Source organism: Vombatus ursinus, unplaced genomic scaffold (genome assembly GCF_900497805.2).
Source record: "Vombatus ursinus unplaced genomic scaffold, bare-nosed wombat genome assembly UNPS02014821.1, whole genome shotgun sequence".
In the NCBI taxonomy this organism is placed as follows: Eukaryota; Metazoa; Chordata; class Mammalia; order Diprotodontia; family Vombatidae; genus Vombatus; species Vombatus ursinus.
Window position 1 is genome coordinate 8,461,280 of NW_020954599.1, and position 24,796 is coordinate 8,486,075.

At 39.6% G+C, this 24,796-nt stretch overlaps 1 protein-coding gene across 3 annotated transcripts in view; it reads right to left on the reverse strand.

Annotated features, from left to right (window-relative positions):
• The window catches only part of CENPE (centromere protein E), an 89,626-nt gene extending 67,453 nt beyond the window's left edge, over positions 1 to 22,173 (reverse strand). For all 3 annotated transcript variants that reach the window (XM_027837558.1, XM_027837559.1, XM_027837557.1), the window contains exons 1-12: positions 22,090 to 22,173; positions 15,753 to 15,844; positions 11,148 to 11,237; positions 10,908 to 11,026; positions 9,189 to 9,308; positions 8,717 to 8,798; positions 8,479 to 8,546; positions 8,324 to 8,389; positions 5,951 to 6,002; positions 4,357 to 4,444; positions 3,836 to 3,965; positions 1,372 to 1,491 (exon numbers count right to left, since the gene is read on the reverse strand). In XM_027837558.1, the coding sequence (XP_027693359.1) occupies positions 1,372 to 1,491; positions 3,836 to 3,965; positions 4,357 to 4,444; positions 5,951 to 6,002; positions 8,324 to 8,389; positions 8,479 to 8,546; positions 8,717 to 8,798; positions 9,189 to 9,308; positions 10,908 to 11,026; positions 11,148 to 11,237; positions 15,753 to 15,844; positions 22,090 to 22,145 (1,083 nt within the window). In that variant the 5' untranslated portion in view covers positions 22,146 to 22,173. The remainder of the gene's footprint in view (positions 1 to 1,371; positions 1,492 to 3,835; positions 3,966 to 4,356; positions 4,445 to 5,950; positions 6,003 to 8,323; positions 8,390 to 8,478; positions 8,547 to 8,716; positions 8,799 to 9,188; positions 9,309 to 10,907; positions 11,027 to 11,147; positions 11,238 to 15,752; positions 15,845 to 22,089) is intronic.
• Between the last annotated feature and the right edge of the window lie 2,623 nt (positions 22,174 to 24,796).

Genomic DNA, 24,796 nt, shown 5'->3' on the forward strand with positions numbered 1-24,796 from the left:
AGTCAAGAATTCAAATCAGGCCTCAGACACTTGACACTTACTAGCTGTGTGAACCTGGGCAAGTCACTTAACCCCAGTGCCTAGCAAAAACAAAACAAAAAACAAAACAAAACAGAAACAAAAAATCTTTAGTGGTCCTGCTCCTTTTCATTTCTGTTGTTGTTGTTCAGTCATCTCAGTGGTGCCCAACTCTTCAGGACTTCATTTGGGGTTTTCTTGGCAAAGATACTAGAGTGGTTTGACATTGCCTTCTCCAGCTCATTTTTTACAGATGAGAAACTGAGGCAAACGGAGTTAAATGTCTTGCCCTGCATCACACAGCTAGTAAGTGTTCGAGGCTGGATTTGAATTCAGGAAGATGAGACTGATTTGACTTCAGGCCCAGCACTCTATCCACTGTGTCATCTAGCTGTCCCTTTACCTACTTAATGAAGCTTAAAATCTTTGACATGGTCTTCCAGTATCTGACATCAGCCTACCTCATCACTTTTATACTATTATCCCTATTGTCAGGCAATCTATATTCCAGCAAAATTGGACAGCTTCCTGTCCCTCAAAGACTCCTCGACATCCTTACTTTTGCTCAGAGTTCCATATATCTTCAATGTCCATATTCAATCATCACATCCTCCAGGAAGCATTCCTCACTCTCCCTCTTCCTGAATAGGGGCTTCCTCCTCTCAGACCTTCACAATATTTTGTTTACCAACTATAAACTAATTGTTTACTAATTACAACATTAATGATATCTCTGTTGCCATTTTATCCCCCACTAGACAATAAGCTCCATTAGAGCAGCAATTATGTCTTATCCCTACTTTTTCCTCTTCAGAAGCACTTAATACAGTGATCTGTACACAGTGGGAACAAAATCATTTTTTAAACAAATATATATGTGTGTGTGTGTGATATATATAACATACATATAAATGAATATATTCATGAAACAAAATAGAACAGGAATTAGTATGGTTATGTTACATACTGCTGAGACTTTGTTAACAGGAGAGGAAGAGATTAAAAAAAAACACACACCAAAGTCCAGTAAAAAGATGCAGCAAGTAAGTATTTCAGGCCCATTTTCTGTGGTCACCACCCATCTCCTGGTTAGAAGGTCTGAAGACCTTAAATCAGTGTATACAGAGAAACTAAGCCATTTGCAAATGAAAAATAAAATAAAATAAATTTTCAAAATTGTATCTCTTGGGGGAAATAAATCCCTAAAAGGAAATACATCTAATACATTGTTGTAAACTTAGTTTATTGACTCTTTTTAAAGTATATTTCATTATTTTCATCCTGGATCAAGCTCTTTTCTGTACTAAGACAAATCATCACTCAGTTTACCATTATCCTACATGGTTCACATACCTCCTCTAGTTGTTTTTTCAAATCTATTATTTCCTTCCGATATCTTTTCAAGAGAGCTTCGTCATCCAATACCTCATTAACATGAGGTGTATTTTTCATATATTTAGCAGTGCTGGCAAACTGAAAGTGGGAAAAAAAAAAGAACATTAACAATTATAAGCATTTAATTAAATACATGGGGAAAAAATGAACCAGTAAATATATATCCTGATCAATTCAGTCCTGTAACTGTAACCTGCACCTGCTGTCAATAATTTTCTAGAACATCAAATATTAATTTCAAGATACGTATGACAAGATGTAATCTAGAGAAGTTTGACTTTGCTTGGGCATCTCAGGAAACTTCCACACCCATTTCAATCTCTGTTGTCTTATGCCAAGGAAAGAGCAGGCCTTCACACAACTGCCCTTTTATTGCTGCTAAAGTATCTAGGCCAAATCTCATCCTAGAAATAATCACTGCAGCACATAAATATAGGAATTCTAAATAAACACAATATCAGCAGGAATGTAACGGGTATAAAAGCCACCATATCTCAAATAGACATAGCTAATAATCCATTAATCAACATGAGGGATACACTTATGAAAAGGGAAATGCCAAGTTACTTGACTTCAGCAGTTGTGATAACCAAATGTACGAGATTCTTCTCCCAAACCTGCCCCTTTCAACCAGGCTAATCCTCTTGACTGCCTCTCATCTCAGTTTGAAACTTTGGCATCATCTCCATCTCTCCCTTCCCTCTGCACATGGAATCAGCTCCCAACAACCAATAATTCCATCTCAAATCCAAATGCTTCCTTTCCTTTCCTTTCCCACCCCTATTACTTCTCCATGAAGGAGCCAGGCAGCACATTCATATACCAACAGCTTGCAAGCAACAAGGAGTGAATTACCATGATAATTTTCCAAGAAGTCAAGGTGATAGCAATAGCTTTTAACAATCAATGATGTGAAAAATATATGATGAAAATGATCTTTACTGACATACTACAACCAGAGTCAAGTTTCATTTTGTATCCATAAACCTTCATAAGTACTGTCACAAATATGTAATATCCTGGCACATCTTCACATTTACTCTGCACGTAGAACTGTAGAGCCACTCAAGTGAATTCCCTTTGATTATCATCATGAGATTCTATTTTTTTCCAACTCCTCTTCAGTTTTCCAGCCAGAATACAGCTTTCAATTCCTCACCATATACTCTCTTAACTCTCTGAAACATGGCTGTGGCCCTTACCACCTCTACTAAAACTGTCAATGAAGCCTTTTCCCTCAGTAGGCAGACTCCTCAACCTCCCTACTATGTCTAACACTGTTAGCCAAGGAAGGGATGGCCTTCGGCTTCCTTGGCTTCTGGGACATGATACAATCCTGACACTCCTCTCTCTGGATGGCTCCTTTTCTCTTCCACTGTCATGCAAGGTACTCCCTAGTTTTATACTGATCATTCCTATTGCTTCTCCTTTGATTTCCCTGTACCACACACACATATTTTATGCTTTACACAAACTGGTCTATTCACTGAATCCTGAACATACTGCGTGCTTTCCTACCTCAGCTGATTCTATTTTTTTCTCCTTGAATTTTTTCCACACTATTTTGATCAGTAAAGCCCAACTAAAAATAGCAACTCTTCTCCAAAGAATAAGTTCACCTTTAACATAACAGCTAGAAGTGACACCTCAATCTTTTACTTATATATATTTGTTGTCTGTACCATTTAAGTACTCATGCACCCTCTTATTGCATTACTTTCTAGTTTTCTGAGCGTGCCTTATATTCCCCACTAGAGAAGAGCCCAGACTGTGTCTTAGAAATCTTTGTATTCGGGGCAGCTAGGTGGCGCAGTGGATAGAGCACCAGCCCTGGAGTCAGGAGGACCTGAGTTCAAATCTGATCTTAGACCAGAACCTTGACACTTACTACCTGTATGACCCTGGGCAAGTCACTTAACCCCGATTGCCTCACCCAAAAAAAAAAAAATCTTTGTATTCCATGTCGTTCCTAGTCACATCAAGTATGGAGTAGAGACTCCCATAGCATTTGTTCAACAATATTTAATGGAAAGCATGTTAACTTGATTGATGTGAAATTTTTATTCTAACAATGAAACCAACTCTCAATTTTCCATCAGTAGCTCTGTTTGGCTTAGACTCCACAGAACATGATGCCAACTTGCCACTTAGACCTGGACAGTTGCCCACTTATCCCCCACTACTGCTTTCCACTTTCTTTTGTGTCTTGTCTTCTCCCATTAGATTGTAAGCTCCCTGAAGGCAGAGACTTTCTTTTTCTGATTTGTATCCTCAGTGCCTAGCATGGTGCCTGGCACATAGTAGGTGCTTACTAAATGTTGACTGAATTGAATTGTTTAATCTCGGTATTACTTCTTTTCCTAAAAAAGACTTCCAATAGTAATTTTGTTTTTTTACAAAGTAAAAAATAAAATCTACTTACTTGGAGAGTACTAAGTGTTTCATCAAAAGACACTGGAGTGATAGTGCAGATAATAAGTGTTTTTGCATTTCCTCCCAAAGAATTCTGGAGAATTCGAGTCAATTTGCTATCTCGATAGTTTATGAAACCTCTTGCGATGAAAAATGGTGTGGGGGAGAAAAAAATTAGTAACTTTTACATGTTCAATGAAAGAGTACTTATAAAAATAAAGGTTGTTCCTTAAGCATTAATATAACTACATAATTTTTAAGCTTAAGAACCATCTTTATCTTTACAATGTTATATCACATGTCACACAACTAGGAAAGTTATCTCTATTTTTATTAACATCCCACAAGCAACATGAGTAGGCTAAAATCATCACTTCTTTATAATCTGATAAATTGGGGCACTAAGTTCAGTCATATATGTAAGAAACTAAGTTCACTGAGTCATCAAGACTTTTACATTTGAGTGGTACCCTTTCACCCCATTCAGATGCTTAGACATCCATAAGTATATATGTAAGGATATAAGCTTACCCAGCTTGTCCATCACTAAGCTTCTTGATCACTTGTCCCAATATAAACAAGCTCCTATTAATATTGCAGCCTTCTTTGAGTCGAACTCCTACAATTAGAAAAAAATGTGTGTGTGTATATATGTATACACTTAACTAGCTGTGTGATTCTGGGCAAGTCACTCAACCTTTGCTTCCTCAGTTTCATGGTTGTAAAATGGGGACAATAATAGTACCTTTTTCAGGATTATTGTGAGGATCAAATGAGATATTATTTGTAAAGTATTTTGCAAACATTAAATTGTTATGTAGATGCTAGCTACTATTATTATTCATCTTTATTATTACTGCTACAGTAAGTTGTAGTCACCTTCACAGCATTTTTTTTTAACTTTTTTTTTTTACTTCTTTTATTACATTTTTTTCATCAATGCCTTTTTTTTTTTTGTGAGGCAATTGGGGGTTAAGATATTTGCCCACAGTCACACAGCTAGGAAATATTATATGTCTGAGGCCAGATTTGAACTCAGATCCTCCTGACTCCAGGGCCGGTGCTCTATCCACTGCACCACCTAGCTGCTCCCCACAGAGGTCTTTTTGCTCATGTTCAACATGAACCTTACAAGATGAATCTAATGAAACATTTACTACTCATGGGGAGCATATGAAACCCAACCTGGCAAACTCCTTTCTTTGTCTTTTTGAGGACAACCTGTGAAATATTCTTCCATTCAGTTGTAACTTCCTTTTGTTTTTGTTCTTATTTATTTTGAGAAGTCACTGTGGAGAGATGATTCAGTCTCTTGATGATTCAGTTAATATTTATAGATAGTTTGACAACAGTATAATTCTTGGCTTCTTCCTACTGCTTACCACCATCACAGTGGATGAATGAATCTGCACAGAACTGGAGGCTATTTCTCCTCCCTTTGTCTCATGGGTTGCCACAGACAACCTCCTAGTGATAAGTTTGGTCCTCAGCGAGCAGACTCATTCTGGGGTCAGGAACATCCCACTATACCTTTCTATGACAGTAGGTCTTGCAACAGCTTATGATTTGCCTTTTCAAGTACAGAGTCCCTACCTCCATAACACAATGAGGCATCAGAGAAGGATTCTGTGGAGGTTCAACTCTGATGCTTCATTGTAGCATTATGATGACCCTGACCATGGCTTCTCAAAGAATTGTGATAAGATCCTTCAAAAGAAAACACATCTTACTGTCAGAATTCATAAGGGAAAGAAACCCACATTAATGTCAAAAATGTTGGAAGGCACTTCAGAAGGACATATAACTTAGAGCAGGGGCGTCAAATCTCTGGCCCTCATTATGGCCCACATTGCTTCCAACTGCAATCTGAACCAAACTAAAACATAATTGGGAAATATTTAACAAAAAAAAAATAAATAAAACATCTAAGAACATAGAAACTGTTAACATGTGGTTTGCTAACTCTATGTGCAGTCCATAGGATCTGATGTACAGTTACGTACACTTTAGTGGGCCCTATTTCTATTTCAGTTTGAGGCTGACTTAGAGAACATGAGCAAATTCATACTGGAAAGAAACATCATAAAAACATAACACAAAAATATTTCATGGATTTTTTTTTTACCTTCGGATCCTGTCTGACTGGCTCTTTCACTGCCTGCAAGATCAACCAGATTCTGCAAATTCAGTGGAAAATAAAGGAAATTAAATTTTGAGGAAAGTTAAAAATCTTTTAAATATGAAAAATAAAATAAACTTCACCAACTAATTTCTACAGTGTAACTATCTCTCTCTCTCTCTCCTATTTTCTTTTGGACAAGTCATCTCAAGCCCAGGTGAGGTCAGGAAAACTGGATCTCCTGGCTCAAAAGATTCGGCTCAGACCCCCTTTTTTCACAGTGGCCGAAATACACTTGTCTCTCATTTGAACCCATACTGCCATGCCTAACATGGCACTAGAGACACACCCTGCATTCAGTGTATACATTAGGTACACAGTAAGCATATCCAGCATATGTTTATCCACAATCCAATATCTGTAATATCCACACAAATAATATTTGTCTTTAAAGCTGTATTTGTAACAAGTAGACATCTGTAAACTTTTAAAAAACCTAGACACATTTCACATCTGACTGGCATCAAACAAAAGACAAACCCACAATATTACGGTTTTCAAATTTTAGTTTAGTTTCGATTAGCCAGCAGAAGAGTTTATTGCTGGAAATTCTTGAGCAGAGATTGTCATCTAAGTAACATTAGACAAACAATAGCATGTGAGATGGATCAATAGGCCAGGGAAGAGACTGGAGCAAAGGAAGCCAACCAAGAGACTGTTACAGTCAAAGAGTATGAGATGATGAATGCCTGAGGTAGCAGCTACGGCAATGAGGACACATAGCATTTTGTAAGTAATTGGAAAGAGAGGATAAGGGAATCCAAGAAGATCTGGGCTCTATGACAGAGAATGTGGAGGTTACTCTCAGCGTTTGGGAAGGTGGGCTCAGAAGAGCTGAGCTTGGTTTTAGACATGCTGAGTTGGGAATATCCAAAAAGAAATGCCCAAGAGGCAACTGGAGATTGCCAATAGGCGATTGGGGCATGCTGTAGTCATTAGTAATAAGTAGAGTAGTGGAAATTCTGGGAGGAGACAGATCTACCCACTTAGGGAAAGAATAGAGAAACAAAATGGTGGCAGGGTACAGAAGGGAGAGAGAAGCACATGCTTAAGGAAAGGGACAAAGAGAAAGAAACAGATAAATAAAACAAACAGCAATGTATGATGAGAGGCTAGCATTGGAGAAAACAGAGAAGAGTTTCAATAATCATCTGCTGTGAAGTAATGAACTGCCAAGGGAGTTTAAACAGAAGCTGGATCATCTGTCATTGATGCTACAGAAATAAGTCCTACAAGTGGGTGGGAGGTTATGCTAGGTAACCTCAACCTTTCTATCCAATTCAGTTCAGTCCAAATATTTGAGCATCTACTAAGAAATGATCCTTAGCTTTGAGCTTACCACTTACAAGTGGGAATAAAATATATCTATAAATAAATTCTGACTTGCCCAAGGTCATACACATCTTCTAAGTGTTTGAGACTGAATCTCAGATTCAAGTCTTCCTGACTCCATGCCCAGCACTCAATCCACTGCACCACTGGCTGCCTCTAATTTGGATTACTGAAAACCCAGAGATGTCGGAAGGCAGAACTGACAAGATTTGGCATTTGATTGGATATGGGCTGAGGGTGAGTTGGGAGTTAAGGATGATTTAGACTATAAATCTAAGTGATTAGAAAGATGTTAGTGAAATCTTTGCATAAGAAAATTTACTGAGGTATGGGTCTATCTTTTGTGGAGATTCCCAAGTGCTTAGAAATTATTATTTAAGTGTAACTTATATTAAAAAAACTATAGATAAGATCAATGATTCTCAACTGTGGTGTTTCTGAAAGGTAGCTGGAAACTTTAAGAAGTTCAGGGATCCATAGCCTGGATTTGGGGTGAGTTATATTCAGACCCAGCTCTAAGACAAAGGTTAGAAGGTGACATCTGTCTTTAGCATCCTTCCAACTTCCTTTCCAATGTTCCTTGTTTTCCTCCCCACTACCAGATTCATGTTATTCTGCATGGAATTCTTAAGAGCTGGCAAACAATTAATTAATTAATTATAAGATGTCAGCTGATAAGAGCTTAAGGTATGATCCCTTCCTAACCACATTTGTGAATCAAAGACAAAATAATGAAGCTACAAAGGCACAGGTAATGAGGGTACTGATATTTAAGGAAGTAGCTCAAGGAGTTATATTCACACAGTATTTTTCTATAAAATTTCACCTATTATTCAAATGTCACTGACACAGTAATTTCATATGCAAAGTTATCTATTGTTTTAAAAAAATTTAACTACATTTATAATGAAGAGAATTGTCAGAGAAAAAAGTTAATTCTACTGTTTTGCCTTGTATGGAAAAGTATCGTTATTAAGAGGGACTTACCAAATGAGACACCATGACAGCTCCATCACAGTTAGAAGGGTCACCCTTTTCTCTACTTTCCAATATCTAGGTAGAAAAGGTAAGTTGCAGGAAAATCAATGTACCCTTAATTGGAAAGTTGAAGGGAAAAAAAAAGAAGAGAAAGGACTACCTACCATTCTGAAAATTGTATGGGAACGACTACTTCTCTGATTCATTTTTGTTTTCCCATAGTGCCTGTTTCCTGAAAAATTATTCATATTTCAGCTGAAAGTAATGAAGTCACAGAAATACTGCAATAAATTTATTTCATGTAAAAAGCTGTATAAAACACTGAACTTATAAAAAAAAATCACATTGTAAAGAGATTAATTTCATTGAAAATTTTTTAAAGAATACAGTGAGAAGTCTTACTCTCTCCTTTCTTGATCCACTGTAAAGCCAGGTCTGGTGTAGAAACCACCTCTTCTGTGAGATCAGCTACATACACATTTCTCTATAACAAATTTAAATCATAGGGAGATTAGTTGGAGAGGTGTAATACTGAAATCCTCCAATGAAAAAGGAGAGGAAAATAATTACATTTGTCATATTAAATTCATTGAAATGGAAAGTAAACAGTTGCATTCTAAAATGATGGGATAGGATAGATAGCAAAGATGAAAAGAAATTATTGTACCAGACTATGACCCAAACCTGACTAAATACAACAAGCTATGTAAATCCAGATATAATGCTCTCATCTCTAGGTCTTCCAACCAAATGCTAAAACTTCTAGTATTTCATAAATTTTTAAGGGATTCTTTTTTTAGAGAGACAAAATATAGTGACATACAAAATAAAGTGGAATGTGAAAGGCTGAAAAATATAACTGCAAGTCACTTACATTGAAATCTTCCCGAATTTCTAAAGGTTTCATTTTCCTGGTGTCACAGAGTAAATCTGTTATGGTTTCATTATATATTTCCATATAGGATACACGTAAAAGAAATTCCCTTTCAGGAATCTAGAAGGGAAAAAAAAATTTAGAAAACGCTATCAGAAAGCATTCAGAGAAGAGAATCTAATATTGACTGTTCCTGTGCATTCATGAGGATAAGACAGGCCATTTTCTACAAAACACTATGGGCTATTCATTCACAACTTTTATATTATAGAAACATTACATTTATAAATTTATTTAAAAGGGAGTAAAGAAGGTATATTTGTGAAATAGGTGAATAGCTGCACAATCACCTAATGATTAATTCTATGCTGCACATCTGTGTACCACTTGTTAAGGGGCTCCCTGAATTTGTTTTCTTGAGTTGCCCTGTTTTCCAGAGACGAAGGTAACTTAACAGTGATCTTTGGTGACTGAACTCTATTAAACTCTCAGTGCCCTTGAAGCCAAGTCAGCTAGAATCCCGGCTCTGGCCAGCCTAAGCCAGGCTGATAACCTGTTTGTGCAGCTGGGACCCTTGTAGATAGGCATATCATCCTATCTTCACAGTCTAGCCGTTCCCAAGGTAAAAGAATGCTGCTTTTGCCATCCTCCTTAGTCATGTTCCCCCTTCCTTTCCTCTACCTTTCTCCTTCCCTTTGAGAGAGGATTAGTCCTTTCCCCTCCCTACTGCTCAATTCCTCCTCCCATGTCACTCCTATTTGGGAAGGGATTACCTATCTGAAATGTTCCCCATAAATATCCAGAGCTCTGTCCCAGGGGCTGAATTCTTTAGCATAAAGAGTTCCCACATGCATGTGCCTTTGTCTCGTAATAAATCAGGTTATTACCCTTATCCCATGGAGTTTTAATTATTGGTTAACAGACTTCACAACTTATAATCAGCTTTCACATACATTATTTTATTTGATCTTTATCATGCATGACATTCAAGCGTTATCATCCCCATTATACAGATGAGGAATCCAGTTTATTCGGCTGAAGTGACTTGGCCAAGATGACACAGCTACTGCTGCCACTTTCCCCACCCACCAATTCATTCCTTATATTTTATTTTGTATTTATGGAGGCAGGCACGGCATAGTGGATAGAAAACAATTCTCAATGTCAGGAAGACCTGTTTTCAAGCACTACCTTTGATATATCCTGGCTGTGAGACCCTGGGCCAATCACTTAACCTTTCAGTGCATCAGGAACCTAAGACTACAAGTTGAAATCCATATCTGCTGCTTTCTCTACAGCTGATGGCTACCCCTAGTCATGTGCTGGTAAATGTTTAACAACCGGCTCTCAAAAAAAAAAAGAAAAAAGTATGCATACACATGCACATTTATTACAAATTTTACTGATAGAAAGGATATGTAGCAAACAATGCAAAACTAGTAAGATATGTAATACTCTTTATTATAAATTCCATGCAGTTAATTGATTTTCATTGAATGGTTGTGTTGATTTTTGCTGAACTCTTGTTCAGGAAGGGACAGGGAAGAAAAGAAAAATGTGAATCTATGCTCTTTCTGCTCTGGGTCAGCACTGACATAAAACAGCTATAAATGAAATACATTATGATATAGTTTTTCTGTTCAGTAAAGAGTGAGGATTATTATCCTCTTAACACTATCTACGTCCTTGATCTTTTGCTAATTTAGCTAGGTAACTTACCTCCTTAATCTTTATGAAAATATCATTAATTGCTTTGGGTATTACACCCAAACCATCTGCTGAACCCATCATCGTATAGGTTTTTCCTGAAGCAGTCTGTCCATATGCAAATATGGTACCTGGGAAAAGGAACAAAAACCCTCATCTAAATGTCTGAGGCTCAAAATAGTCACTTAAGAAATAATTATTAAATAAACGAAGGCAATTACAAAGTTCAGACGGCATACACCAAAACCTTACCATTATAGCCCTGTATGGCAGAACGTATAATTGGCACTGCTATTTCTTCATATACCTTTTCCGTAGTTTCATTGGAATGAAACACACGATCTAAAGAGAAGTAGACAAGAGTTAGTATAATAGATGCTGCCCTGTAAGTCAACGTTTACAATGTTTACAATGTTTACAAAAGTGATGTCAAACTCAAAAGAAATGGAGACCACTGCATTATACATAGGGATCAGTGTGGGCCTCATGTTGACTTAGTTAAAATGTAATAATAATTATGTTACTGTATATTTCTTTTATTAAATATTTCCAGTTACATCTTAATTTGGTTAGGGAGTGTTCCAGGCCAAGTGTTTGGCATTCCCAGGTTACAGTATTATAGGATAGGTGAAGAAGTAGAATATTAAAGTCTTAAAAGTAGAATCAATTATTTTAATGCCATAGCTAAAACAAGGTCATGGAATCAAAGATATACGAGCTGGGAGGGATGTTGGACATTAAGTCTACACCCTTATGTTATAGGGGAGGAGAATGATTTGCCCAAGATCATACAGGTGGTAAAAGGCAGAACCAGGAATCAAACTCGGGTCCTGCCATGTGAAATCAATTCCTCTTTTCCTTCACACATGAGCCCACTAATGTGGTCTGTGGATCACACTAGGTGCCAACTGACTAGAATACTATTCAACTCAATAAACAAGAGGCTGGTAATATTACAGATTATTCAAATAACTTAGTTGCAACAGTTTTGCAAATGCTTGGATTTTCTGTAAACTGCACCACCTTTCGATGATCCTAAAGTTACGGAGGGTCCATATTGCTAATCTCTCATGATTTAACCTTACAAATGGAGCTGGGAGGCACAGTGGTTAAAGTTCTGGGCCTGAAGTCAGGAAGACCTGAATTCAAATCGAGCCTCAGATACTTACTAGCTGTGTGACCCTGTGCAGGTCATTTAATCTGTTTGACTCAGTCTCCTTAACTGTAAAATAGGGAAAATAATAGCACCCACCTCCTAGGTTATTGTGAGGATTCAATGAAATAATAATTGTAAAGCACTTATGTTGCCTGGCACATAGCAAGCCCTATATAATTATTAGCTACTATTATCCTTGACTTGTTTTGTTATACAAATACTGTCCTTGACTGGCAACTTTAATGGAAGGCAGTGGTGTCAAGTTCAACACAGAAATAGAGGCCACTAAACCATACATGGGCAGCGAGATGGTGCAGTGGATAGAGCACCAGGACTGGAGTCAGGGAGATCTGAGTTCAAATGTGGCCTCAAACACCTATTAGATGTGTGACCCTGGGCAAGTCACTTAACCTTGTTCGCCTCTGTTACCTCACCAGTAAAATAAGCTGGAGAAGGAAATGGCAAAGCATTCCAGTGTCTTTACCAAGAAAACTCCAAATTGGGTCAAGGATAATCAGATGACAGCATACCACACATAAGGATCCCTGGAGGCTACAAATTGTCTTAGAAAACCACACCCATTTATATATTTCTATTTTTAAGAAAATTAACATAGTAACATGTCAAAATCACATAGGAACTACACTTGAATCTGGTTCAGGACACACTTAGTAGTGCTGAGGGCCCACATGTTTGACACCTCTGATGTAAGATACGTAGTTGCAGACAAGCAAGGGGGCACAGTGGATTAAATGTTGGATTTGGAATCCAGAAGACCTGAGTTCAAATTCTACCTCAGATATTTCCATTCTGGGAGACCCGAGACAAGTCATTTCACCTCTCAGCTTTATTTTCCTCATCTGAAAAGTGAAGATACTAACTGTACCTAGTAACTGAGATGATATGTACAGAAACATTTTGGAAACCTTAAATCTACATAGAATTGTGAGTTATTATTAACACTTTTAAAGTCTCGTGGAAATGTACAGAAATCCTCAAACTTTTCTTGTAATTTTGGATCACTGACTGGTAAAGGGAAATCAATGGTGACCAATAATCCCTCTTAGCAAATGCTTAATGAATGAAGATTTATTAATTTTTCATGGATCTGATCCCTTAAAACACAATGTGGAATGACTCACTTCACTTGCTTCAACATAACTACCTTTAAAAAGGGCCAACTCCTCTCAACTTGTCAATCCATAACATTTTTCCTATGTACCCCTTCTCTGATAAGGCTACCATCTTGGTGCAGGCCCTCACCGCCTCACACCTGGACAATGGCAATAGTCTTCTGGTTGGTCTCCCTGACGCAAGCCTCTTCCCACTCCAATCTATCCTCCATTCATCTGTCAAATTAATCTTCCTAAAGTGTAGACCTCACCATATCATGCCTTACTTTTTCACTTAATAAACTTCAGAGGTAGAGTTTCACTTCCAGGATCAAATATAACAACCTGTTTGGCATTCAAAACCCTTCATAACATGCGTCTCCCAACCCTGACCTCTAGGCCTTCATCTCATGTACTCTGGGATCCAGTGACCCTGGCCTCCTTGCTGTCCCTCCCACAAGACACTGACTCCAGCCACATTCAGCTTGTTCCCCATGCCTGAAATGCTCTCACTCCACATTTTTACTTCCTGGCTTCCTTCAGACTCAGCTACAATTGATATTGATATACATGATAGAGCCTTTGTTCTGTTGAGCAAGGCTCTTTGATTTGTTTTGTTTTTTCCTTTATTTTTGAAGGTAATCAGGGTTAAGTGACTTGCCCAGGGTCACACAGCTAATAAGTGTCTGAGGCTGAATTTGAACTCAGGTCCTCCTGACTTCAGGGCCAGAGCTCTACCCACTGTACCACCTACCTGCCCCTAGGAAGACTCTTTGAATGATAATTTACAATCTGAATCTCAATGGTTGGACTTGAGTTTTACTGCCCAATTTGTGACATAAATAGTGAGATCATATCTCTGACTTACATAAAAAAAAGCAATTCAACTATGTTCAAGGTGCTTTGCTGACACTGGGGGGATCCCTGTTTTTTGGGGGGCTTTTGCAAAGTGAACATAAAAACAAAATTTACAGGAACTTTGGTATGATATCCAACTAAGCCCCCAGATAATTCACAGATGAAACAAACAGATGGACAATCAAACAAATTTGCCAGTGTTTTCACGTGGGTCTGTTTTCATTACTAATTCCTGGGAACATATTTGAACCTGAACACTTCAGTGTCAAACGTGCTTCATGAGTAAGTTCAAAGAGCATTTAAAAAGATAAAGACAAAAAGAGTAGCCTGGACCAGACCAAGTAGACAAAGAAGAAATTCATGCTGAAAGCCAGTTTGGAAAACACGGAAACATTCCTTTTATGAGATATCTGAGGGAAAGGGAAGATACCGTAAGAATGGAAAAATTCTCAGGTTATGCTGACTCTAGTTTTGCTATTTACTATCTCTCTGGGCTTTATTTTCCTCATATGGACTAGATGCCTTCTAAAGTCTCTTCCAGTTACCAATCCATCATCCTGTAATTCCTTTATTCATGGCTATGACACCCTACAGTGGATATTCTAAAACTTCTTCCCTGCTCAGTAGAACATTTGACCTCTAAAGTTGAGATCATCCATCTTTCCCTCCCCTCCATAGCTCATGCAGTTCTAGAGCTTCACCCATCTTCTCCTCCTTTGCTTCAGTCTCAATCAGCTATATTTACTTAACATTTACTATGTGCCCGGCATGGTGTAAGGAAGTAAGAGACATTGTGAAGATAGAAACAGCAAGATGTGGCAACTTATTGGACATATATAGGGTGGATGGGGGCACCAAGTTAGGAGAAATCCAGTATATTGCTGAAGTTATGACCCTGGGAGAGTAGAAGGATGGTGGTGTCTTTGAGGGAAGTTTGGAAGAGGTGAAGGTGTGGGGAAAGATAATGACCACAGTTTGGGAAATGTTGAGTTTAAGATGTCTCTGAGACATCCAGTTTCAAATGGCCAATAGGCAATTGGCGATCAGGGACCAGAAGTCCAGGGAAAGATTGAGCCTAGACATAGCTGTCTTGGAGTCACCTACATATAGGTGACAATCAAACTACAGGAGCTGGTGAGATTACAGAGAGAGAAGGTATGGAGGGAGATGGTGAACCAGGACTGAGTGATGCCACAGAAAAGTCAGAGACAATCAAGTATGCAGGAGAAGAGGGTGGCTAACAGTGTCAAATGAAGCAAACAGGTCAAGAAGGATTACAATTGAGAAAAGACCATCCTGCCAACTAAGAGATCATTGCTACCCATAGTGAGAGCAGTTTCCCTTGAAAGCCCCAACTGAGGGAGGTGAGTGGATTTGTAGTGGACCCATTCAGGCCAATTTAATCACTTTCTCCAGAAGTATTTAAAAGAATGGACACAAAAGTAGAAGTCAAATGGTAGAGGACAGACTAAATGTCAGCTTTACTTACAGAACAACAACAGCAGTACACAAATATTTCAGATCAAAGTTTCTTACTCAACTCTTAGGGCCACAACTAAGTCACATCAAGCAGATTAACATTTACACATTTCCTGTTTTCAGTGAACTACAATACAGAAATCTAGGGAATCTGTTCTTTAACGCTCAATCCAGTATTCACATACATCATCACATGTCAGTGTTTTTTAAAGCTAAATAAATGGACTCTTAGAAATTCCTTAAAAATCTTACCGAAACTAAAGGATCTTGTTCCATCAATCTGAGAAATCAGTCTGTCTTCAGTCTTCCAGTGAAGTTGTGCAGCATCACCAAGGTCTTGTTCTCTAAAAGAAAAAGTCCTCATTTATTATAATTATTCCCATCTCAGTGCACATTTCCATAGTGCTTTAAGGTCTACAAAGACCTTAGGGGTTAAGTGACGTGCCCAGGGTCACATAGTAAGTGTCAAGTGTCTGACACTCTTCACTCATTACCAGCCATTACCAGCCAACACCTGCCACTCTGCCCTTTCCCTCTGTTGTATAAGCTTCCAAACTTTCTGTTTCTGGGATGGCATGGGCCCCTCAGGACTGTTATAACAACCCTCACCTGAATGACCCCAGCCAAAGTTGTCATTAGGACTATCCCCCCACACCCTCACACATATTGTGAAGACAGAAACAGCAAGATGTGGCAACTTATTGGATATACATGGGGGAGGCCGCCAAGTTAGGAGGAATCCAGTATATTGCTGAAGTTATGACCCTAGGAGAACAGAAGGATGGTGGTGTCTTTGACAGAAATAAGGAAGTTTGGAAGAGGCAAAGGTTTGGGGAAAGATAATAACTATAGTTTGGGAATCCCCCTCCCCCACACACATATTCTGCCCCTGATCACCTTGTGGCCTGGGGAGAGGAGGAAGGGGGCTCTTTGCTCTCCTCCATGCAATGAGTAGTATAGAATAAAGAGAATGGGGTTTTGACAGAGAAATTACTACTTGATTTCCCCTCTAAAATTCACCCCCTTTTTAAACTTCACTATTTCTGTCAAGGTTACCACCATTCTTCCAACCACCCGGGGTCAAAAATAAATTCTGTGCCATTGTATCATTCTCAGCTCTTCACTCTCACTCACTCCATACACCCAAGGAATGGCCAAATATTTTCACATCTTTGCCACTACCTTTATTTGGGTCCTTATGTCTTTTTCTTTGATTTCTTTCTTTTTTTTCTTTCTTAATATAGTGCTTTAAGGTTTGCTAAGCACTTTACAAACAATATTTCATTTTATCTTCATCATCACCTTGGAAGGTAGGTGCAATCATTGTCCCTCTTTTACAGGTGAGGAAACTGAGGCAGACAAACATACCCTGTGCCCAGGGTCACACAGCTAGTTACATGTCTGAGACCTGATCTGAACTTAGGCTTTCCTGACTCTATTGCTCTATCCACTGTCCCACCCAGCTGCCTCATGGCCTAGGCTATTATGATGGCCTCCTAATTGATCTCCCCACTTCTAGTTTCTCCCCATACACGCTCATCCTCCACACAGTAAGTCAACAAGCATTTATTATGCATTTACTGTATACTGTGCTAAGAGCTGGAGATACAAAGAAATGCAAAAACCAGTCACTGCTTTCACAGAGATCATCTTCCAGTGCAGGTGACAAGATGTATACAGGGTAATTAGACAGAATGTCAGAGAGAAGGCACTAGCAATAAGGTGGGCTGAGAAAGGCATCTTGTAAAAGGCTGGACGTCTTAAAAGTGGGATAAAACTTGAACCCACCAAATAAGTAGTATTAGTTTGGAGGATGAAGGGAAAAGAGAGAAATCCATTGGCAAAGGTCAACTTTGATACCTAGAGTTTCAATCACTTTTTCATAAATAAGTGCTGTTTGAAAGAGAACCTGGTTAAGAGTCAGGGAACTTGGGTTTTATTCTTTTGCTGGGGAGTGGGTGGGAGAAGAGCCAAGAAGCTGGAATAAAGGCGGGGATTCCCCTGAGCTCTCCTAAATTGTCCTCCAAAAACTTTAAAATAACGCCTTAAAACAAACTCTGGAGCAGCAAAACTCTCAAAAGGATGAAGTAAAACAATTTTCCAGTCTAAGGCAACTTAGAAGGTCAGTAGGAAAGGTCTCTCTCGCTGGGGTGAGAGTGGAGCACAGTTCAGTACAGGCCGAGAGCCTGGAAAGACAGTTGGGAGAGACTGAATTGGCACGAGTACCTTCTGGAGGCTAAGGAGGTCCAACAACTGGTCAAAAAGAGATTGCAGGGGGCCTTCGCTGGCAATGGGTGCAGGACTCTGCTGCATTACCCATACTTGGTCCTGAGTCACAGTCCCAGGGTGGCGGGGGGGGAGGTGTCCCTCCTCACAATTTTAGGGCCGACAGACCAGAACACAGGTCAAGAGAAAAGTTATCACACCTCTTCTTAGATCACACCACCACAGAATAAATGACCCCTAGAACTAGCTCTGAAAACAGCAGCAAAAAGCCTGAAATTTTGGACAATGTCCACTCCATCCAATGCATAAACCCACTTAAGCCATATTAGCTTTAAAGTAATTCATAGGTGAAAACTAGCCCAATTTTAACATCAAGTTAAAAGTCAAGAAATAGGCTAGAAAAATGTGCAAACAACAACAACAAAAGAACCTGACCATGGAAAGTTATTATGGTGATAAGAAAGATCAAAACACACACTCAGATGAAGATAATGAATTCAAAGCACCTACATGCAAAGATTCAAAGAAAAATGTGAATTGGTCTCACACACTAGAAGAACTCCTAGAACACCTCAAAAAGGTTTTAAAAATCAAATAAGAGAGGGGCAGCTAGGTGGCGCAGTGGATAGATCACCGGCCTTGGATTCAGGAGGACCTGAGTTCAAATCCGACCTCAGACACATAATACTTACTAGCTATGTGACCCTGGGCAAGTCACTTAACCCCACTGCCTAGCCAAAAAAAAAAAAAATCAAATAAGAGAAGTAGAAGAAAAATTGGGAACAGAAACAAGAGTGATGCAAGAAAACTATGAAAACAGAGTCAATAGCTTAGTAAAGGAGGCCCAAAAAATACTTAAGAAAATAATACTGTATGAAAGAGAATAAGGCAAATAATTTTTAAAAAGACACAAAAATCCACTAAAGAGAAGAATTCCATAAAAAGGAGAATTGGCCAAACGGAAAAAGAGGTACAAAAGCTAGCTGAAGAAAATAATTCCTTAAAAATTAGAATGGGGCAAGTGGAAGCTAATGACTCTGGGTGATCAAGAAACAATAAAACAGAATCAAAAGAATGAAAAAAATAGAAGAAGATGTGAAATATTTCATCAGGAAAAAAAATGACCTGGAAATACAACAGAGTGATATACTTTAAGAATTATGGAACTTCTGAAAGCCATGATCAAAAACAGAGTCTAAACCTTATCTTTCAAGAAATTATCAAGGAAAACTGCCCTGATATCCTAGAACCAGAGAGTAAAATAGGAACTGAATCCACTGATAACCTCTTGAAAAAGATCTCAAAATAAAAACTCCCAGGAATATTATAGCCAAATTCCAGAACTCTGAGGTCAAGGAGAAAATATTGCAAGCAGCCCAAAAGAAACAATTCAAATATGGTGAAGCTACAGTGAGGAAAACACAGGATTTAGCAGCTTAGAATACGATATTCTAGAGGGCAAAGGAGCTAGAATGACAACCAAGAATTATCGACCCAGCAAAACTGAGCACAATGCTTCAGGAGAAAAAAAATAGACATTAAATAAAAAAGAAGACTTTCAAGCATCCCTGAGGGCAGCTAGGTGATAATAGTGGACATAGAGGATATAGGTGATATGGCCTGGAGTCAGGAAGACCCATCTTCCTGAGTTCAAATCTGGCCTCAGACACTTCCTAGTTGTGTGTCCTTAAGCATGTCACTCAATCCTGTTTGCCTCAGTTCCTCAAATGTAAAATGAGTTGGAGAAGGAAATGGTAAACTATTACAGAGGTTTCTTTGCCAAGAAAACCTCAAAAATGAGGTCATGAAGAGTTGGACATGACTAAGAAATGGCTGAACAACAAAAAAGCATTCCTGACAAAAAGACCAGAGCTGAATAGAAAATCTGACTTTCAAATACAAGACTCAAGAGAAGAGAAAGGTAAACAAGACAGAGAAATCATAAAGAATTAAAAAAGAAACTATTTACATTCTGACATGGAAAGATGATACTTGTAACTCTAAAGAACTTTATTACTAGGGCACTTAGGCTAGACAGAGGGTGTATGTGAATTGACTATGATGGGATGATATCCAAAAAAATAATATCGAGGGGTGAGAAAGCAGTGGAAGACAGAGGTAAAATGGGGTAAATTACCTCACATGAAAGAGGCACTAAAGGGTTTTTACAGTGGAGAGGAAGATGGAGGGTGGTGATGGGCAGTGCTTGAATTCTATTCTCATCAGAATTGGCTTAAAAGGGCAGCTAGGTGGCGCAGTGGATAGAGCACTGGCCCTGAAGTCAGGAGGACCTGAGTTCAAATCCGGCCTCAGACCAAACACTTGACACGTACTAGCTGTGTGACCTTGGGCAAGTCACTTAACCCTGATTGCCTCACCAAAAACAAAAACAAAAAAAAACCCAGCAACAACAAAAAAACCCCAACAGAATTGGCTTAAAGAGGGAATAATTCAGTTGGGTATAGAAATCTATCTTACCCTACAGGGAATGAGAAGGGGAAGGGAGAAAAGAAGTGGGGACCTGGGGAGGGAACTAATAAAAGTGAGGGCAGACTGCAGGAGGTGGTAAAAAAAAATACAATTAAGGGGTGAGAAAGCAAGATGCACTTGGGAGAAGGGGCAAGGGAGAATGGGGTAAATTATCTCACATTATCTCCACTACAGTGGAGAGGAAGATAGAGGGTGGGCAATGCTTGAATCTTACTATCGTCAGAATTGTCTCAAAGAGGACATAACATACATACACCATTATCTATCTTATCCTATAGGGAATTAGGAGTGGAAAAAGGGAAATGAAGTGAAGGGAGACTGATAAAAGTGAGGGCAGACTGGGAGAGGTGGTGATCAGAAGCAAAACATTTTTGAGGTAGGACTGGCGAAAAGAGGGGAAGAGGAAGTGGGGGGAGGGGGAGAGGAAGTGGGGGGAGGGAAAGAGGGAGAGAGAGAGAGAGAGTGTAGTATACACAGGGTAAAAAATAGGATGGAAGGAAGTACACAGCAATCGTAACTGTGAACTTGAATAAAACAGAAGGGGATTGCAGAATGGATCAGAAACTCGAATTCAACAATGTTGTTTACAAGAAACACACTTGAAACAGATACACCCAGAGTGAAGGGGCTGAAGCAGAATCTATTACACATCAAGTCCTCATGGCTTGGCTGCTAACTCTGTGTAATAACTTTAAGTCATCTTTCTTCCTCTGGGCCCCAGTTTCATCCTCTGTAAAATTAGGAGCTTGACCTTGATCATTAGGATGAAAGTCTGTGTGAGTAAAGAATCTAGATCTGAAGACTTTGAGGCCCTCGATATCTGTGTGACATTGGGCTACTCATGGGACTGAAGGATAATTTCAGAGCTGGAAGGGAGCTACCTATCTCAGAGACCCTACAACACCAGAGCCACAGATTTTCCTTCTCTTGCTTTTTTTCTTTTCAGTAAAACAGGGGAGGAGTGCTGGATCAGATGGTCAGTAAAGACCCTCCTAACTTTACCTGTGATCCTATGATCTCTAAGGCAGTGGGGTGATGTAGTGGATAGATCAAGTACTGGGCATGGAGTCAGGCAGACTCCTCTTCCTGAGTTCAAATCTGACCTCCCACACTTACGAGCTCTATGACACTGGGCAAGTCACTTAATGCTGTGTGCCTCAGTCTCCTCATCTGTAAAATGCACTGGAGAAGGAAAAATAGCAAAGCACTCCAATAACTGCCAAGAAAAACCCAAATGGGCTCACCAAAAGTCAGACAGGACTGAAAGCGACTGAACAGCAAAATGATCTCTAAAATTCCTTGGAGAAGCTGTGCCGTGTTCTATCCACTCCCTTAGCCTCAGTTTGCTCATCTGTAAAACGAGGATAACAACAGTACCTACTCCACAAGGTGGATGTGGGGGATATCAAATGGGAAACTTCATATTGACTTTTATTAGAAGCTTGGAGAGGAAAGTCAAGTCAACAAGCACTTATTGTGCGCCAGACACCCTGAGATGTTCTGGGAATACAAAGAATGGCAAACAAACAAGAAAGCCAAATCGGAGTCCCTACCCTTAATGAGCTCACAGTCTAACGGGGTAGGGAAGGGACAACATGCAAACAACTGTGCACACAAGACGCAGACAGGGTAAACTGGAGGGGTCTCGGAGGGAAGGCACTGGCAAGAGCGGGAAGGGAAGGAGAAGGAGAAGGAGAAAGGGTCGGAGAGGAGGTAAGAAGCAGACGAGGGAAGAGGGAGCGGCCACTAGCCGCCCTTGCTGCCCCACGCTAGGCTCCCCTATGCGGTGAATGTGAAAGCCGACGGGCCCAGACGCCGATTCTGCCCCCGGCCCCACCCCCGCTGCGGGGATCCCGATCTCTAGCGGGCCCACCTGCTAATGAGAGGCCGCACTCGAACGCAGACGGTGACAGCGCCTTCGTCCGCCATACCGACGACGACGGGAAACAGGAATTGAACTGCCTAGAACTACCGGCTGCCAACGCGTTTGAAATTTCCGCGACGGCTCCTCTGATTGGCCCAGGCGTCTCGTGACGTCACGGGAGCTGCGCGGACCAATCTATTCCCGGGGTCGATGGGGGTGGAGCTAGTAGTGGAATGTCTCATTTTCATGTGGGACGGGGGTGGAGCCGGGGGAGTTTTAAAGATTCTCTAGGGAAAGCAGCAAACATATTATGTATTGCAGTGTATACACTGTGTGTGTGTGTGTGTGTGTGTGTGTGTGTACACATATATATGTATATCACTATGCTTCCTGTTTACTAGCAGAGAGGTGTGTTTTAGTTGCACTTTTATGAAAAGCTAATTTTATTTTAAATTACTGTCTTGGATGCTGGTTGGTTTGTTTTTTAAATTTGTACTCCAACAGAAACGAATTGTGGTCAATTGAATAGAATGAACTGGTCTTTATCTTTATATTCATATTTGTACTAGTTTGGGCAAGAATTACCCCGGGAAAAAACAATATAATAAGCCATGTGCAAATGAGCCAGTATCATATCACAGCTAATGTTAACAGACAGTAAATTCAGTCTATTTTTCCTGGATTTATGCTTCTTAATCTGCTCCTTTATTTAACTGCCATTGAAGGTACTTTTTAGCACATGAAAAGCAAGTTTGGGATTTTTTTTAATGCACTATAATTTTGTGGGGGAGAAAGAATACATACAAAACAAACTTATCACTTTTATTTTTTTTAACCATTTTGAGCTTAAGAGTAGGGAATGTTTTTGCCTGTCTTTATATGCCTTGCACTTAGCACAGCAACTGGCATATAGTAGGTGCTTAATAAGTGCAGGCTGGCTTGACTCTTAATTGTATTCTCTTGGCATTCCATCTTCTGTCCAGGCTGTTCCCAAAGCCTGGAATACACTCTGTTTTATTGAGGTAAGGCACATTCAGTGATTAAGGCTAGGTAACAAGGGAAAAAATGGTCTTTTTTACCTAGAGAAGAAGAAGAAGAAGAAGAAGAAGAAGAATTGAGCCTTTACATGTTATACCCTGTATGGACAGAAGGAGAAGAATAAAAGGGAAGGGAAGGTAAAAGGAAGGAGCTGTGTTGCCCAGGTGGAAGTGGCCAGTTGGGTTCCTGGTGGTGCAGCTCCTACTCTCATAGGTTGTTGTTTGTCCTTCATTCTCAAAGAGGACCATGGCATCATGGACTTTTTTTGTGTAAAGTTCTATCAGTATGCCTGTTGGTAATACAATAATCAAATTGATCAATTAATAAACATTTATTAAGTGCCTGCTATGTGTAGGAAGTACTATCCAATTATGGTACACTGTTCAGATCCTTCTTCTATGATCTATGAAACTCCACATCACTCTCCCTCCTTGCACAATGACTTCAAGACTTTTGATGTATTAGAGTTCTCTCTAGCCTAACACCTGCCATCTTTCCCTGCGAATTTCTATATTCATCCTGATGTTCTTCTGGCATTCTCATGTCCCATGTCCTCATCTCCACTCTCAACTACCCATAGAAGTTGGTCTTCCTTGGATATTACGATTGCTCTGAACCAGGGCTGGGGAACCTGTGGCCTTCTAGGTCCTTGGGTGCAGCCTTTCACCGAGTCCAAGTTTACAGAACAAATCTTTTTATTGAGGGGATTTGTTCTGTGAGGTTTGGATTCTGTCAAAGGGCCACACTTGAGGACCTTGTGGCCTTGAGGCCCCACATTCCACACCCCTGCTTGACTGAACTACTCTAGGTCTTAAAGGCTGAACTCTGACATTCAAAGTCCCTTCTGAGCACACAGTCTTCTGTCTACCTTTCCCATTGCCTTCATTCTTCTTAGTTTGTTCTTTGCCCTGAATAAAACCTCCAGTTCCTCAACCTCTCCTTACCCCCGATCTCATTCTTCCAAAAAATGAAATGCGTGTTTTCACTTCCCTCACTTTAGAGTCCTATAATAGTTAAACCTTTTTACAAGGCCCCATAGCTAACATCACTTGAGCTGTCCCTGCTGCCTCAGTCCTTGTGATTTTGTTGTACTCCCTCCATAAGCTCTTAGAAACCTTCTCTTCTAGCTCCTAAATTCACCTCCCTGCTGAAAACAGTTAAATCTTTTCCTACTCCAATGAGAAGATTGAAAGCGTATGTTTTGAACTCCTTCATTTCCCAGCCTACAAAACCTCTATCTTCACCCAGCAGCTCATTCAGCAGCTAGGTGGCATGATGAATAAAACACTGGGCCTGAAGTCAGGAAGTCCTGAGTTCAAATCCTGTCTCAGACACTTGCTAGCTGTGTGACCTGGGAAAGTCACTTCATCTCTCTTTGCCTCAGTTTCCTGATCTATAAAATGAGTATAATAATAGCACCTACCTCCCAGGGTTGTTGTAAGAACCAAATGAAATAATTGTAAGGTGCTTAGTACAGTACATAGCAAATAGTAAGCAATTAAATAAATGTTAGCTAGCTAGACATTCTCTAATTTCCATCGCAGAAGATGAAGTGGCCCTCATCTTTGCCAAGGTTAACCCCTTCACTTATACCCATGAGCCCTTCTCCTATGTGGCTTTTAGGGTTTGGCATTTTTCTCTTGTTCTTATTTTTAATTTAAACTTTTTATTAGCTCCT